Source organism: Castanea sativa, chromosome 8, assembly GCF_040712315.1.
Source record: "Castanea sativa cultivar Marrone di Chiusa Pesio chromosome 8, ASM4071231v1".
Lineage (NCBI taxonomy): Eukaryota > Viridiplantae > Streptophyta > Magnoliopsida > Fagales > Fagaceae > Castanea > Castanea sativa.
Genome location: NC_134020.1, coordinates 40,653,979 through 40,673,271, shown reverse-complemented (window position 1 = coordinate 40,673,271; position 19,293 = coordinate 40,653,979). Strand labels below are relative to the sequence as shown.

Sequence of the window (19,293 nt, the reverse complement as noted above, 5' to 3'; positions counted from 1 at the left end):
TGTGTAGCATATGACAGGTTGGTTAATCTGGTTCAATTTGGTATGTTTCATTTCTATAAGGGGAATGACATCTTCTGGTTCTGCAAAAACATACTAATAGTACTTTGAAACATTCCAAGATGTTTTTCTGTAATGAAGTTAACTGGCAAGTGTTATATTTAATTCCATTTAAAAGGACCCAAAAAAAAAAATCAATGCAAATAAATCGCAAGCCCAATCGATTGGAATAGGACACAAAATATAGATTATATGCCGAAATGACGGGTATTTAATAGCACAAGCCAAAATTAATTTCTTTCCAATGAACTGATATTTTTTGTTTGTAAACTGTGATTGGAGTGTGAAAGTAAGGATTGAACATGCCCTTAATTTATAAGGTTGCCCAGGTTCTTATATTCAATAAAATTTTACTTATTTGGCAATGTTATATTGGCAATATGCTAGCTACAAAAAAAATTATAATATGCTAGACAATTAAGGTTCTGTAGCCTTACAGAGTTACAGTTACAAAAGCCTATAATTGCCACTTGCACTGCTAAAACCTAAAAGGTCCATTATAAATTATTAAAAGAAAGAAAATTAGTTAATTATTATTATATATCTGGTATAATGATCAGCGTCCTTCTTCTTCTTTTTTTCTTTCTTAGAATCAATGATCAGCTTCGTTAATGCAACTTATGTGGAAAGTATTTTCAGACCAATAGCTGCAAAAAAATGACAATATATAAAAATGATTTTTTGTACACTTACCTGATACTACCTCCCTCCCTCCCAAGAAAATATTTTATGCTATCTCATGACAAAAGAGAGTGCAATATTTCCTCACATATATCATATAATGGGCTCTATATAAAATATAGGGACATTATTTAACCTGAAAATTTAAGGATATGGGTTTAGAATCAATTATGTTATATTAGTTCCTTAGCTTTTTTACTTTTTCTCTATGTAAGACTTGCACTCACACATCATACTTCTACTCCCAATAATCTTCCCCTCACATGTGTTACTCAGTTTAAATTGATAATTGTGCTACTAATTTGAGAATAGTCACAACCTTCAATAAATTATTAGGGATTTGAGTCAAGCTAATCCCAGTTGCAACTTTTTCTTTTTCTTTCCATTGGGGTAGGAAAAGCACATCATTCCGTACCTAGCAAGTAATCATCTTTTAATAAAACTACAGAGTTAGCCACTAATTTTTGTCTTCCAAAATTGATATCAAAACTGGAATGTGATACTGTTATTTCTAGATGAAGCTTACAAGTTTGCTAGATTACAATTTCATCCGTATTTCTAATATTTTCTTACAACCATTACAAGTTGATAATTGGGAATTACATGAATTAAAGTTCATGTAGTTAATTTGCTAGATGCATCATTTATATGAATAAGAAAAACAGCTATCTCCACTGTAAAAAAGTTCATGTGAAAGTTTTTGTAGTGAATATATGGCAACTAGCAATGCTGTGTTGATGATGATTCAAGATACAAACTCTATCATTATATTGTCGTTTTGGAAGCTCTTCGAGAAAGAATGATCCAACAAAGCACACGATAGAACACAAAGAAGCAAAACATGATCCCCACATTCATCCACCTAGTGTCCTTGTCGAGTCCTCTACTCATCAACACATCCAATCCTGTCAGCAAACACTTGGAATGATCTTGATCCTGCCAAGAAAAACACTCACTTCTCACACTCCAATATTCATTTATGAGAAGTGAATCCAATGGGTACCTATAGAGGGACACATAGTACATAAAGAGCCAATATTTTGGGATGCTATCTTTTGGAATGAAGTAGCCAGAGAAGAGGAAGTAGGCTCCAAGAACTGTGCAGATGAGAGAATTCCCAGAAATGAAATCCGGTGAGACTGCACTTAAGAAGAGCACTAGGGAGCTAGCCATCAACAAAATAAGCCAGACAATAAAGGTGAAAAACGCAAAAGCAGTGATGGATGAATTAAGTCCTACAAGCCAATATATTGGAACAGCAAAAAGAAGAGCTACCACAAATAAGAAGGGCAGAAAGACAATAGTATTTGCAATCAAATAGGATGATATTCTATAGGCGCCTCTTGAGGCTTCCTTCATCAAAACACGCCGCTCTTGAAGGTATATCGGAAGAGCTTCAACTGTGGAAGAAAGAAGAAAACTAAGACTGAATGCAAATAGTCCCAATCGTTCTGCAACACCTCCTTCATCTTTTCTCACTTTCAAGTATACGCTTCCCAAACCAAATCCCCCCACAATAGCTTGCATTGTTCTAGCCAAGAATAGCTGCTTTGTTCTATAAATAATCTTCCAAAATCTTGAGCACAAAAACATGATCTCAAAAAAAAAGGAAAAATGACAATTACCCATTTGTCCGCTATCTTTGTGTTGTGGAATTCTGCCTAATGCCCCAGCGGGCCACATCAAGAAGGAATACTGCCCCTCCTCTTCTACACTAGACATGATTGCTTTGGAATATGAATCCTCTAGTGTAGATATAATTTCCATGGCAAATTCTAAAGCATTGAGTTGCATTGGAATTTGATAGCCCAGTTCATTTATAATTCCCTCAAGTGATTCAAGGCTACCATTATGGACAACCGAGCCACAAGAGAGGATCAAAAAGTTGGAAATGTATTGAAGAATTCTATAGCTTGGTTGGTGAATAGAAAAAACCAATGTCCTTTCCTTCCCTTTTGCAATTGAAGAGAGCAGCTCAATTACTTGTAGTGCTGACTTGCTGTCTAGTCCTGAAGTTGGCTCATCCAGGAGCAAAATTGGAGGGTCATGAATCATGTCAACTCCAATAGATACCCTTTTCCTTTCTCCACCAGATATCCCTCTATTCTCTTCATCTCCAACAAAACTATCCGCAACATGCAGAAGACCAAGCTCTTGCATTAAGCTCTCCACCCTTAATTCTCTCTCTTGAGCATTCATTTCTTTGAGCCTAAACTTGGCACTGAACATCAGAGTTTCTTTTACAGTGAGTAATGGAAGTAGATTATCTTCCTGTGCCACAAAGCCACATATCTTTCTCAACTGAGCGGGACTACTCATACGCTGATCATTGATTGAGATAGCTTTAGGATCAAAATATTTTTCCTTAACCCTTCCTGATATTATTTGGAGCAGAGTAGATTTCCCAGTGCCACTTGGGCCAACAATGGCTAGAATCTCTGAACTCCTTGCAACAAAGGAGACTGACTTGAGTATGTTGATGGGCTTAGGCTTCTGTGTCAAGTGACAAAATGAAGTGGCTAGTGACCCATGTGGGTGGATAGTGTAGGAAAGATTTCTCACAGCTAGTTTGTGAGTTGTTTTGGAATTTCGAGGTGGTGCACTTGGTGAGTGATAGAAGGAAGAGGAAGGGCTGGGACTGGATTCTTCTGGGGAATTAGAAGTTGAGAAGAGTATCACAGAGTCATCTTCGATGGGCATCTGCCTAAGGCAAGAAGCCATTGTTTCGAGCTTAATTCTGTGTAGGAATTAAGTGCATGGGACAAGAGGTGGTGGATGTGTTTTTCAAGTGCGAATGTTCAAGTTGAGAAGAAATGGTGGATAGAACAACCAAGTTGATAGCTTTAAAAAGGTTCCTTATTTTCCATCCAGTTGACACACCTACAAACGCCTTTGGAATCATTGTGGCAACTTCTAATAGGTTCATTTCCATGAAGAAAAAAAAACTTGGTGAAACATCTAGACTAGAATGAACCAAACATGTGCTTTGTCAAATTTTAACTTTGTCAAATTTCTCGGATCACCAAACGCTGCCAACCACTTACCACCCTCACCAACACTGTTATATTCTTTTGATCCTGGCATTGACCATCATGATTGTAGACACCAATCTATAAGCATCACCTCCACTGAACCTGCCACATAACCTTGCACCATTTTTCCCTATGCCATAGCCTCAGAACCATTGCAATAAAGACCACATTGAGTCAGTGACTACTATAGCATAATTGCCACAGCCACAAACACAACCTCATTGTAACAATAAATACCTCATTGTTTTTTCGGACATCACACCAGCTCCCATTCAATTTTAGCACATATGGCTGGACTATCATTGCCTGAAATCCAAGGGAAAATATTGAACTTTAATTTTGCTCACCAGTTTTAACAACCTTATTGAGTATGAAGTTTGCTCTAATACACCTGGAGGCTATACAATACTGATTGAAGTTGAACCAACCTCAATCTTCCAACAAATGAGACGCTTAAACTATTGAACTTTTATTTTATTTTATTTTTATTTTTTGAGGTAGACCAGTAGCTATTTTGGTTTTATTTCTTAGGGATATTTTCGGTTTTCCAGCCTTTTTGTTTGGACAAAAATGATAGAGTGGAGCCTTTTCTGTTTGGGCCTAAATGACAAGTCTTTAAAACCTACTAAAAGGCTTGAATTTACTCAATCCATTACAATGGGCCTAAAAAATAAATGTTAACAAATTCTGACCTCAAACCTTACAAAAAAGGCATGACATTTACCAAATCCATTACAAATTCACAATGGCCTAAAATTCATAAATATCCATTACAAACAATGGCCTAAAAATAAAATTCACAAATCTTGTTGGTTCCAGTTAACTCAATTAGTAAAAAATTTATTTTCAAATAAGATATCTAAAGTTCAAACCCATCTACACCTAAAATTAAATAGTATTTTAGCCTAATAATAAGAAAAAATATCATGAAGTGTACATCATAAGTGAATATTCTATTGTGTGTGTGTGTGTGTATATATATTCACAAATCCAATTAAGAAGCTTTAATACAATAGTACAATACAATTAAGAAGAAAAAATCACAAGATTCTCTACAATTAGCCTAAAATTAAATTTGAACAAATATAAATAAACAAATCCATTAAAAAACACAAAGTGCACTAAAAGGATAAAAAGTCCACGACTAAAATTTAATAAGTCCTTTACACCTAGAAGTACAAACTAGTTAAAAATATAGCTTGAAGGCCCCAACATTGCATAGTCCAAATAAAAACATCAATGTCCAAATACAAAGTCTAAATAATATCAATAGTCAATACATTTGTGTTTCAAAAACATAAAATAATTCACATCTGTAATAATGTTTAACATAAATTACAATTCCCTAAGGGCCCACTTGGATTGAGAGAGAAGGAGGAGGAGTGGAGAGGAGTAAAGTAAAATTGGCTAAAAATAGACTAATTTTAGATAAATTCTACTTTACTTTTCTCTACTTCCTCTCCCTCCCCTTTAATTCAAAATGGACTATAAAATATAGAACTTCATAAATAAAAATGTCTATTGATATTTCTTAATCCTCATCTCAATAAGTGTGGGTGTGTTCGAATCCATTGAACTTGCAACTTCATTCATTAGTTTTATACATAAAAATGAAAAGGCACATAGACACTGATTTCAATAATTTTTTATTTTTTATTTATTTAAAGAAGACATATTCCAAGATGTGTATATGTAAATCGCATCTATTGGATTCTCATCATTCGTACACTTTGGAAGCGACGTTTTGTAGCATCCATTTAAAAGAAACCTAAGGGTACATTAATGATCATGAATTCACATGATGCTTATGATGCAAACATTTCTCTAATTTTACACATACATCCAAACAAGTTTGATTCATTGTACCATACAACCTAAATATGCTAAATACATTCAAGCAAGTTGGGCACTAGGGCTTCAAATAAAATTTGGGTTTTGTGTTGACGAATTTGGACTTCAAAATATCAGAAAACACTCTCTTATACTTAAATCAGTAAAAGAATCCATTGAATGGATAAGAATAAACTGAGAGAACAACTTATCGCATCTTTTCCCTCAAAGACTTTACCACATATCATGTTCCATCATCCATCAAAAATTAAGTGGACACATCATCACAATGCCATTCATGTGGAGCAAATTCACGTAGCAAGAATTGATGAATGTGAGTGTATGTGACCAAGAAACAGTGTGACCCCACGATAATCAGACCGTTAATAATTTTGGTGGATAATGCAAAAGAACGTACAATCGTTTGTTTGTTTGTTTTTTTTAAAGATATCTTCGTTCCTAAAGTGAAGGGACTGAGTCACGGAAAAGACAAAAGAGTCTTTGGATCACTGCATGTGTACCACGTGTCCATATTTGTTTGTTTGGTAGTGCTGCTAGTAATTGTACTACTACCATTGTCTGCCTCCACTCCGTACATGTTTCCCCCACAGATATTATCGATGCTCTCTCTGTTCCAAAAGATAAGGGACCTTTCTGTACACTTCCCTGTTTGATCATTTACAGTGTTTTTTTTGACAATGTGCATTGAATTCGCTAAAAAAACGTCTAAATTCTGTTTTCTAAATTTGAGATCATTTTAATTTTATCCTTTTATCTTTAAAATTTTAAAGCTTTATCGATACCTAGCTAAGGTTGTACAACTTTTTATTCAAATGGTGGAAATAAAGTTAGATTTTTTCTTCTTTTATATAGTGTTTGGATTTTAGATCATTGTTTCAATTTTAAATTTTTTTTAAGGTATATAATGAATTTAAATTTATTAAATTCACGTAGCATTATTTAATGAGAATAACCTACACGCATAATTGGCTAGGCTTAAGATGGCACTTAATGGCTACCTCGACAGAGAATATATATATGAGAAGGCTCAAATAAAAGCATAATAAAAACGTTAGAGATGACAATCCAAAATTTTAAATATAAGGGAGCAAAATTAAAATGATCACTAATACAAGATTTGACTCGGTGGAAATAAGACAGGAAAAATAGGAGAGATAGGTAAAGAAAAGCTTATTGTTATTTATTCGATTATTTGAGGTAAAGAAAATCTGAATGGAAGCGATGTGGAGGGAAGCAACACAAGGAAAAGTAACATTTACTTTGTTTGGTTGAATAGAGAAAATGGACTAAAAGTGACGTGGAGGAAAGCAAAATAATTAATTAAGAGCAATGAATGCAATGGATCATGGAAAAAAAATGTTAACCTATTGGTTGTAATAAAGTGAAATTACTTTATCACATTGCACATATTCCTTTACTATCCATATGTTAATTTTATCTCAAATTTGTCAACTGCATAGAAATAAGTGTGCCTAATTGTTTTTCAAGTGTTTCAAGGAGTCATATTAAGGACACAAAAACTTTACAATATTTTTCACAACTTTTTACCATAATTTAATTACTCTCTGTGGTGTCCTTATAGTCTAATTCTAAAATGCATAAGAAAACTAACAATCCATTAGTACATGGATCAGAATTTTAAAATTGCGTCCTCTCTTGGATGGCACTTCTGTTATTGGTACATTATCAAGCATGCATAGCCAAAAGAAAATCTTCATCCGAGGGATGGCTTCAATTTTTCCATAGTAACATCTTGTGAAACTGATCCTTAGTAGCACGATGTTGCTGTGGAAAAATTAAAATTGTGTTACAAATTATAATGAGTCTATTAAGGGCATATATATATATATATATATATAGAGAGAGAGAGAGAGAGAGAGAGAGAGAGAGAGAGAGAATTAGCCCTGGGATGTAATACAAATTAGAATGTGCAGTATAACTATTGTAGTTCCACAAGTTATATAAGTATACATTAGATTTAGATTTATATCTCTTATAGCCTCAACAAAACTCCAAGCAGAACCTTGCTACACCTTAATTTGGAATGTAAGATGTGGAATGGAACAAGTGAGATATATGTTGGCTACACCAGACAATAAAGTGATGGACAACGATTGGACAACGATTGAATTAAGGACGATTGTTATGATCAAATAATAGTTACATGTCCGTTTGAAAACAACTTATTTAGTTGAAACTGAAAATTTTTTACTGAAAGTATTATATATAAAGCTAAAAACTAACTGAAATAATACAGTTTGACCCATGTATAATATCAAAATGTGCAATGAAACCCATAAATAGTAACAAAAATAAGTTAAATAGTAACAAAAATAAGCTAAAATAGTATATAAAAAAAATACATTTTTCCACTAATGCCAATGCCAAATGCAACCGTAATAATAACCATAATGATGGCATCAACAAATGAAAGAACCATGAGTTATGGGCAACATTCTTGATGATTGGTCGACAACTAGTGTGTAAAGTATGTTTACCCTTATGAGGACCGACATTGATACCATATTAGAAATTCAGAATGGTTGCTAGGATTGAGAAAGTGATCAAAGAGGAAAATAGAGAGAATAAAAGTAAACATTAACATAATTTGGCTTAACGACTTACCGTCTGAACTAAAAAGCCTACATTTTTACTATACAATTAATATAAAATTATTGTGTTGCAATAGATTAATTGGGTTTGTATAAAGAAAGACTAACCATAGATTAATGATAAACTAACTTTAGGATGTAATACAAGTTATGGGTGTTATGCAGTACTAGCTGGTTGTAGAGATAGAGATACATTGAATCCCATTTATTTTATTTTATTGAAAACAGATACATTAAAGATTAAACCTAAAATGAATACCCTTAACAATGAAAAAGAATTTTCATATGCAGGACAATTCAACTTTGAGAACTAAAACAAATAAATAATTAGGAGCAACAACAACGACGAGAAGATGAAATCACGTGCATGGAAAGAATTCCACTTTTCATTATTATTATGTTTATGTTAGGTGACCAAATCCTGTGCAGAATGCGGACAATCAAAGATATGTGTGGCCCTTAGCTCACCACGCATCCCACACTATTTTTGTTACCAAATATGATCATTGCTGGGTTGAGAAGTCCAATTCCTCGTGTACTACATGCTAAAATTGCATACAATGGTTCAAGTTTTACTCGTGTAAGTTATGTAATTCATCAATATGATTGACCTCAATGATGGAGACTAGAGTGGGTCCATTTAAGTTTTTACCTTCAATGATTTTGGTCCGATAATGTGACTGTAAAATTGATTTAAAAAGATGTGATGGTGATAATCGAAAATAGTAAATAAACAAATGTGATAGTTATTGTGATTGATGATGATGTTGTTGTGTTATGCTTTGATTTTGATATTAGTTTTTTTAGGTTTGAGTTCATTGACCGGAGTATTTCAATATCTAAGATGTTGTGTCAAGCTCTCACCCAAATACTAATAATATTGTATCCAAAAACTCCAACAAATGGTATCAAAAGACGATCCAACAAGTTAAGTGTGTGATACAATTGTACTTTATTATTGGTGGCTAGTGACAAGAGGGAATACTTTCTTAGGTCCAAACTCATTAACTTTAAAATTTTGGGATGAAGTTGTATTCTAACCCTATATTTGAGAGTTTATAAATAAACTTAATACATCAAATTTATACAAAAAGAAAATTGATGTTATATTGTTATCCCAACATATACCATACATTAATACCACATAAAATTGGTGAATGCATTTATATAAATTTGACACGCCTAGTAGAAGTGTGAAGGTTCTCTAATCTTTTCAATATTTTAAATTCTTTTGATTGGATTATCATCTATATTAGTGACGTACTTACAACAATTTTTGGCTAAGGTGATAGCTTCAATTTTTTAAGGTGCATTTGAATTAAAAGAAAAATATACATTTTTGCTATTTGTTCTAATTTGAACTCACATTTGAAATTATATTTTTGCTCACTAGAAATAACCAATAACAACTTGCTACTTAAAAATTGTTGTAAAAATATTATAACATAGCATATATCAAATTTTAAAGGTATCATAAATTTTACTACATAAAATTTACAAATTAATATGCCAATGAGTTTGATGAATGGGCTTCAATCAACTATAATTGAATATTTAAATTGTTTCTTTATAAATTTTTTAATAAAATTTGTCTTTTTTATATTAGTGACACATAAGCAATATGGTAAAATTTATACTTTGTAGTATTTATAACACTACTTTTTCTTTCAATTCAAACTGTAAATTTTGTAAATCATTTATCATAAAAAAAATAATAATAACAAACAAACAGAACAAAACAAAATATCAACATTAGAAATTCGGTATACATTAAATATATTTGACCACTCACTACAAAGTGGGTATGGCCATCACTTCCTTCCACACTTCTTGTAGACACAAAAGCACCCCCACATCCTAATAAATTCATCAAACACCATAACTTTCACTTCACTGCCTTCAAAACTCTCTCTCTCTCTCTCTCTCTCTCTCACACAGACACAAAGACTAGCAGCAGCAACAAACACATGTCCCGTCATCGCCGCCAAGCCTCTCAAGTCCTCCCGCCGGAGCTAATAGTCGGCAACGACGAGGCACTAAAGCCATCAGATCACATGGGCCAAGCCACTGCAGCTGGTCATGGTGGTGGTGCAAGTTCCACTGTCACTGGAAAGTCCAAAGATTCTCACACAGCTACTCATCAAGATGCCTCTGTCTCTACTCATTGCCCAGCGACCCCAAAGAAGCCACCAGCTGTGAAACCTGCCTCTGCCTGCAAAGCTGAAGATCAATGTTGAATCCATGAAATTTGCACTTTGGAACTTTGAGTGTACTGTCTTTTGCTTGCTGTTGAATGTTTGATTATGCTTTTCTTCTTTTGTTCTGCTTTTTCAGTGCTAGCTGTTGTTTAAGATGGCTTCTTCTTTTTCCTGCGTTTGTAGAATTTCCTTTCTCTCTCTATATGTACAAAAATAAATTGAGAAAATGTGAGAGAAACTAAGGGTGCACGGCTTGGTTATTTGGCACATATGAGGAGAAAAGATTTGAACTCGGATTCTTCTATGGCAGAGAGAACCAAGCAATAACACCAAATTACAAAGTTCTTGATGAGATTTTAATCAATATCCTAAATAATGAATTTTCAACATTAATTTTTCTTTTAACTTCTAAACACCTATAGATTCATTAAAAAAATTAAATATATATTAAGCATTCGTGTCTAAGTTCAACACTATCAATTTTTGCTTTTTAATTTTGGGCAAACTTTGGCTTCAAACATGTTTATAGCTTTGCACTTTAGGTTTTTTTTTTTTTTAGGTAATTTTTTTACTTATTTATTAATTTATTTTTTTATGATTAATTACAATGTGTCCCTTAAAACTATTTAAACTTCATATCCTCTCTATATTAAATTGAGCAATGTACCCTTAGTTAATTGGTAGTATGCAAAACTGTCCTTGTCATACTAACTTCGGGGGGTTTTCTTTTTCTTTTCTCTTTTGAGAAAAGATACTAACTTCTGTTAAATTAAAAAAAATTAACAATTTTTAAAAAAAAAAAAATTATGTCAAGTCTTAAAAAAATGTGGGATGGGCTCCATGGTATATGGACAGCCAGTGAAGGCATAGGAGTTTCGATGGCGAAGTCGTTGGTTAATGGATTAATGTCAAGCTTGGAAGCGATTGTGTTATGGGTATTTGGCATGGTGACTATTACGAACATCATTCATATGGTTCTTATTAGTTCCTTCTTACACAACATTTGGATCCCAAATTTTACTTAAAAAGATAGTTTTGGAACCATACCCCAGGGACACTTTCACACCCTGTGTCTGAGCCTTTGTATAGCTTCAAAATGCTTCCTTCTTGGCCCTCAAGTTGAACTCTAAAGAGCTAACTTCTAGTTCTATGGAACTTTTATGAACCCTTTCCCATTCTAGAAGATTTTCAATCCCTTTCTTAAGGTTGGATACTTGAATTTTAAAAGTCATTTGATAATGTTGTTTTAGTAATATGTTTTGTATTTTTGGAAGGTGCGGTGCTTGTTAACATTTTCTTTTTTGTGTTTTATTTAAAAAGAGGAAAAAAAGCTGTCAAAAGAGATAAAAATTTTTTTGCCAAAAACTGAAAAAGTGTCAAAAGTTGAAAAAGTTACAAAAAAAATTACCCAAATTGTGTTGTTAACGGGCACCTTACGATGCCCGTTAACACAACCCTTTTTGAAAATACGTGTGGGTAAAATGTGTATGAAAATACATGTAATATTATTTAAGAATTAAAAACATGTGTTTAAACACATGCACTAAACAGGCTTTAGGACTTTCAAACATAATACCCTTCATTTACCCTACCAAGGAGTTGGAAACTTGGGGCCTATTTGGTAGCCGAGTTAATTCTTTGTTTAATTGCTAAAACCTATGGGTTCAAAAAATTAAAATGCATATTATTTTATAACAATATTTAACAAATAGTATTTGAATCACAATTCTCAATTTAGAGTGTTTAAACACTATATTTTGAGCATGCCTAATAGGGTGTTTTTAATTTTTAAGTAACAATTTTAAATGATACTATTGTAATTACTTTGAAAACCATGGGATCCCTACATGATATTTTTCTAACACATAAAACACATTTTTTCTTCTTCTTAAAAATACATATTTGATGATGCAAAGAAAATTAGTAGGCTGTATACTTTGGGCTTCAATAGGCTTGAGGTTGTCTGGAAGGCCTGAAAAGAAATAAACACAAGATCAAAGGTGACAGGGATGATCTAGCCAAGAACCCTCTGATTCTTAAGTTAGTTTTTCTCTCTAGAACTCAAGAATTCTAACTTTAGGAGTAGTGGAAACTTACTTTCATTTAATGTGAATGAGTCCTTATATAGTGAGTTTTGGAGTAGTTACTTGTTCAGTAACTTCCTCAACATGTGTGGAAGTTAGAAGGTTCAAACTTAACTTCCACAACTGCTATAGAGATTAGAATGATCAATCTTATCTTCTACAACTGTCGTTGGAAGTTAAGTACTTAGTAGGAAGTTATAGCGATGAACAAGGATTTTGCTCATACTTCGAAATAGTAGAACGTGATCCAAATTACAAGCTTTTGTACATAAATCCATTTTGAGAATTTTCTAAGTGTTGAGGGGTCGTCCAAGCACTTTCTTGATAGACAACCCTTATGCCCATGTACGACCTTTTGACGATGGACGACCTTTCTGACTCTGGATGACTCTTATGGAAGAATTGGAGATGGCTTGATTTTTAGTTCACCATCAGTTGCCCCCTTGTCCAAGGATCTTCTAGAGTACTGTAGCATTTACTATTGACTTTTGACTCGTGTCAGTACTTTAATGGTTAAATGTCGTGCCACGTGTCGTCATTACTCTGGCCGAATTTTATTATTCCCGATTGTGCCACATGTCGTAATCTCATTGGTTGACTTGTCGCATCGATTCAACTTTTCGAGGAAAACGCCACGTGTCGTCTTTTGGCTGGTCCACGTCGCTTTGCTAACCTCACCTCTAGGCCCTATAAATGTGTGCATACTCTCTCTTACCCTTCACTTTTCTCATAATTTCTCTTCTGCCATCTCGTCCAAGAGCCTCGTCTAGTCTTCGTCTTCTAGTCTCGTTAGGTATTTCCTTCCTCTTATCCTTAGGTTTTCGTCTTATTCTTTCTTCCAATTATGTCTGCGTCTAGTAGTAGTTTAGAAAGAGATATAGATGAATACTAGGACGTGTCTTCTGGAAGCGGTGGTAGTTATGAAAGTGGTAAGGGTAGTACTAGCAATAGTAGTGATAGTAGTTCCTCAGACGAGCATTATTCGTCTAGGGTTCCTGATTTTCCTTTAAAGGAATTCCAGAAATTGCAACTTAGGATGGCTTCTGGGGCAGAGGCTAGCTCGTCCAAAAGATCACCTAGTCCTCCTCATGACAAAGAGGAGGAAGACAATATAATTTATAGTTATGCTCCTGAGGTAGTGTCTACTCTGGACGCGCCTAAGTTAAAAACCTTTGTAGGTAGATATCAAATTCCTAGGGAGTTTAGGCCTCATCTACCTGAAGAGGGGGAATGGTGTTGTTCTCCCTCTTCTGGTTTTGGTGTATATACATCTTACCTTCTAGCAGGTTTTAGGTTCCCCTTAAACTCTTTTTTGTAGAGGTCTCATCCATAAGTTGGGTATTGGACCGAACCAGCTCAACCCCAATGGATGGAGGACAATAGTTGCCATGAAAGTGCTATGGCATGAGGCATTGGGAGGAAACTGTCCAATCACAGTGGACGAGTTCCTCTACTGTTAAAAGCCCTAGGAGATAAAACAATCTGCTGGTTTTTACCAGCTCACGTCTAGGGGCCCTCATTTTAGTTTAATAAAGGGTCGTAGTTCTTCTGACAGGCTTTGGAAGACTGAATTCTTTATTATTTTTGGAAATTGGGCTGGGGACCTAGTTGATGTAAATAGTGCACCCTTTCCTCCTTTTACCATCCCCCTAGGTTGTCTTCGTCCTGAGGGTATGTCTTCCTTCCATTCTTTATTATTTATTTTCTCTAACTTTTTTTACTCGTCTAACCTTCCTTTGTATTGGTGCAGCTGTTACTCTCCCATGTTTAGACAAATTTTATTTGGATCGTATTGACCAAGCACGTGCCTTCCAGGAGAGACCCTTCCACAACTTAGTGCCTCTCAGTCGTCTAGTTACTTGGGGACTTGGTCCTAAGCCCTCTGTGGAGAGCCTTGCACACGAGGAGACTACTCATCGAAGTAAGTATCGTCCATCTTCTCCTTTTTTTTTTAATTTTATTTTCTTCGTCGTAGGGTTGGCTACTATGAAGGAAAACAAAGAGAAGGCTATTACGAGTGGTGATGAGGACATTCAAGTTCAGGATGCTGCTACTCCTGTCGTGCAGAAGCTTGTCGTCCAAGTAGGAAAAAGGAAGGGCATATCCAATTTCGTGGACCTTGGTGACCTTCCAAGTCATCGAGGCTCCAAGAAGCAAAAGTCTAACAAGACTCCTCCTCCTAAGGTTCCAAAGTTTACTTCTCTGACGATAGACCTGGACGACCCAGCAATGAACTTGGTACCTGTCTAGACCATTCATCCATCCAGCTTGAAAACCTTCCTTCTCCTGCAACCAAAACTCCTCATAGGACTCATCCTTTAGAGCTGGCTAGGCGTCCTCCTAAATTGGTGTTGGATGAGGGTTATGCTTAGAGGTCGTTTAAAGGACTCGTCACTGAAAATGAGGTGAATGATTGTTACAACATGTTAGTGAACGACTTTGAATGTTTTACCATCCATGACATTTTTAAGGTAAGTAGCTTTTCATTATCTCTAGTTCTTTTTTTAAGAATTTTAGAGAAAATTTCTAACTCTCCCTTGTCTATCCATTTTTCATGCCATGTCGAAGTTTTACACTACATCCACCCAAGCCAAGGAGTTTTGTGCTGAAGTTAAGGCTTCTAAGGAGAAGAATAAGGAGCTAGCTAATGAGGTCCTTTTGAAGAAAAGGGAAGTAATCAGGTAGAGCGAGGAGGTCACTTGTCTTCTGGTAGTTGAGACAAAGCTGAAGAATAAAGTTGAGAAGCTCAAGGCATGCTCCATTAAAAGGAGACCCACATCACTCACCCTGAGGGGAAGGTTTTGGGGCTCACCCCGTCCATGGAGAAGGTTAAGGAAGAAGTCATTGCAGCTTTCATGAGATCAGACAAGTTTAAGAATCGTCTAGATCGTGATTATGCTGCTGGCTACGAGGACTTCCGCGCTAATGCCCAGGAGACTTATCCTGAAGTGGACTTTGACTCCTTCAAAACTCCTACTACCACAGAGAGTTCCTTGCTTCTGACAAGTTCCAAAGACGTCAATGTGGTGGATGATGCCTCAACTAAACCTACTTAGGATGCCACTGCTGCCAACAAAGACGACCCAAAGTTTGGGGGTAATGCCTTCAGTGGTTTATCCCAGTAAATTTATTTTTTCCTTTAGAAAAATTTCATTATTTTAGTTTATTGGAAATGCCTGTTGTTTTGGGCTTCACTCTTTAAAATTCATTCAAGTACAATTCCCTCGTCCAAGTTTATGGACAAACAACATCTACAATTGTCTTCATTGTTTTTGAATAACTCAAGGGTTTTTGGACGATGGTCGTCTACCGTTCTATAGCTTTTATGAATGAATGTACACTTTTTTTTTCATTTCTTACTTGTTGTTGAATATGTTATATGCTTTATGAACAAATTTTGTTTACATCGTCCATATCATTTCTATGGTTTTAAGTATGGTCCATCCACTTATGAGGACATTTTATCTCGTCCTGACTATATGAACGAATATTTATTCTACATCGTCCATATTATTATAAGAATTTCATACTCAACACTTTTACCATTCTTTACATTTGACAAGTATAACTCACCTATGAATGGTATTTCTTCTGCTAGCTTTATTCTTCCATATATTTAACTTATAACTTGCATTATTCTTCGTCCATAGGTTGGATGATCTTTTACTCGTCTGTGGTCAAGACGTTTCCAGCATTTACTCGTCCAAAGATTGGACTGTTTGTCTGGTTAAATTCATCCATGGATTTTGTAATATTTTTATGTGCACATTTTTCCTTGTCCATTAATTGGACGAATATACCTTAAGTTTTACCTCATTTAGTGCTTAGACGAATATACCTTAGTTCATTTTTCTTTGCTTTATCCTCATTTTAAGGAAAACTTATAGAGGTTACATCCCTGCGTCCTGGGATTTTTCTCGTCTTGGGCCTTTAGCCATCTTATGGACTAGTTTGAGTGAAGATGGCATAAGAATTAAAAATTCACACAACATTATATACATTGGGAATCCAAACTGTATATACAAAACATCGTCCACAAGCGTAGCACATGCTTAGAAGCTAGTGCCATTAGGGAATTAAAAATACTTATATACAAACAAATAGACTAAGTACATGACTTTGTCCATCACAAATTCATCCATAAACAGTACAAAAGTTGGAAACTAATGCACTTTTAGGGAATTAAAATATTAAAGACATGCAGTAATAGTAATAAACATAAGCAAATATGAGGAAAACAACATATAACTTCAACTTCGTCCATGATGCTTGTCCATAGTGATGCTCGTCCAAGCTGACACTTCATTGATAGTATCTTCTTAGATGCTCAACATTCCAAGGGTGCTCTAGCTTCCGTCCATCTAGGGCTTCCAAGTAGTATGATCCTTGCTTTTTAAAGTTAATAACCTTATAAGGTCCTTCCCAATTAGGCCATAGCTTTTCATGGGCCGGGTTTTTGGTTGCCAAAGAGACCCTTTTAAGGACGAGGTCTCCAATGTTAAAGCATTTGGGTTTCACCATTGCATCATATTTCCTAGCCATAAGACTTTTGTATCTTGTTGTCCTCTGCTCTGCATCCATCCTTACCTCATCAACAAGATCGAGGTTAAGACGAAGTTGTTCTCCATTCTCCTTGCTTGATACTTCATCACCTTGTGATTAGCCATGTGCACTTCTGCAGGTATAACTGTTTCACTTTCATAGGCTAGTTTGAAAGGAGTTTCCCTTATAGGGGTCCTTACAGTCGTCCTGTAAGCCCATAGAACACTTGGTAGCTCATCTGGCCATACTCCCTTTGCCCCCTCAAGCCGAGTCGTGATGATCTTCAACAAGGATCGGTTTGCAACTTCTACTTGTCCATTTGCTTGTGGGTGGAAAGGTGAGGAATAATGATTCTTGATTCCAAGTTACTCACAAAAATCTCTGAAATGTGTGTCATCAAATTGTCGTCCATTGTCAGACACTAGTACTCTAGGTACCACAAACATGCATACAATGCTCTTCCAGACGAAGTTTTTGACATTTTGCTGTGTGATTTTTGCCAAGGGTTCAGCTACCAACCACTTCGTGAAGTAATCAATCTTTACCACCAAAAACTTCATCTGCTTGGTTCCAATTGGAAAGAGACCCAAAATATCCAATCCCCATTATGCAAAAGGCCATGAGGCTATCATTGGGGTGAGGTACTCCGATGATGGTCTAGGGATGTTGCTGAAGTATTGACACTGATCACACACCTTTACATAAGCCTTAGCATCTGCTTGAATCGTTGGCCAGTAATAACCTGCACGGGTGACTTTGTGGACGAGTGCTTTAGCTCCTGAATGGTTGCCACATGCTCCGTCATGAATTTCTTTTAAAACGTAGTTTGCTTCGTTTGAAACTAAACACCTTAGGTAAGGCTGAGAGAAGCCTCTTTTGTATAGCACCTCATTTATAAGGATGTGCTTAGCTGATCTAATTCTTAATTTTTTGGCCTTGTCTTTTTCGTCTAGAAGCCTCCATCCTTTAGGTAAGCGATTATTGGAGTCATCCAATTTTCTTCACCTTTTATGTGTTGTACCTCTAGAAGATCTATGCTAGGCATGTATTGGACTTCATCAAGCTTGTCAACTGATCCATCTACTAATGCTTCCTTCGCTAAGGTGTTTGCTTCCATGTTTTCTTCCTTTGGGACTTAAATGAATTTGGCTTCTTTAAATTTCTTAACAAGGCGTCTCACCTTATTAAGATATTTCTTCATCCATTCTTCTTTAGCTTTATGTGTTCCATTCACTTGACCTATAATCAACTGAGAGTCTCCCTGGACGACTATTGATTCAGCCTCTAACGACTTAGGCAATTCTAGCCCTTTAAGAAGGGCTTCATACTCAACTTTAAGAAGGGCTTCATACTCAACTTTATTGTTGGTTGTTTGATACTGTAGACGAACCTTATACTTCATCTTATCTCCTTCTGGGGACTGTGAAACAACTCTTATTCCACCTACATATAGTGTAGATGATCCATCCACATGGACGACCTATGTTTTAGCCTTTTCCACTCCATCTAAGTCACCATGACTTGGAGTGAATTTTGCAATAAAATCTGCTAGAGCTTGAGCCTTTATTGCATTTCTTGGTTGATACCTGATGTCAAACTCACTAAGCTCAACAACCCATTGGATCAGTCGTCCTGTGGCTTCCAACTTATTCATCGCCTTCTTGAGCGGATGATCTGTCATGACATTGATGACATGAGCCTGGAAGTAATGCCTCAACTTCCTAGAAGCCATTATTAATGCAAAAGCAATTTTTTCCATCATTGTTTATCGTCCTTCTGCTCCCCTTAGTGCTCAGCTTGTATAATACATAGGTTTCTACATTTTCCCCTCTTTCCTGATTAATGCTGAACTTACTACATGTGGGGACATTGCTAAGATAAACATAACTCCTCATCTGGTATGGATGGACTTAGTAGGGGAGCAGTGGTAAGATAAACTTTAAGATCCTAGAAGGCCTTTTGGCAGTCGTCCGTCCATTCGAATGCCTTCTTGAGAACTTTGAAAAGGGGTAAACATTTATCTGTAACTTTTGAAACAAACCTGTTTAAAGCTGCAACTCGTCCAGTGAGGGACTGGACTTCCTTGATATTCTTTGGTGGTCCCATGTTTAGTATGGCTTGGATCTTATTTGGATTTTCCTTGATTCCCCTCTATGAAACAATGAACCCTAGGAAACTTTAAAGGCACACTTACTCGAATTCAGCTTCATGTTGTATCTTCTAAGGGTCAAAGGTC

General features: G+C 35.5%; 1 protein-coding gene across 1 annotated transcript; it reads right to left on the bottom strand.

The window, feature by feature from the left end:
• Positions 1-1,263: 1,263 nt before the first annotated feature.
• LOC142608170 (ABC transporter G family member 23) lies at positions 1,264-3,512 on the bottom strand. The gene has a single exon (XM_075779884.1). The coding sequence runs from the start codon at positions 3,457-3,459 to the stop codon at positions 1,504-1,506; it is 1,956 nt and encodes a 651-aa protein (XP_075635999.1). The 5' UTR covers positions 3,460-3,512; the 3' UTR covers positions 1,264-1,503.
• Between the last annotated feature and the right edge of the window lie 15,781 nt (positions 3,513-19,293).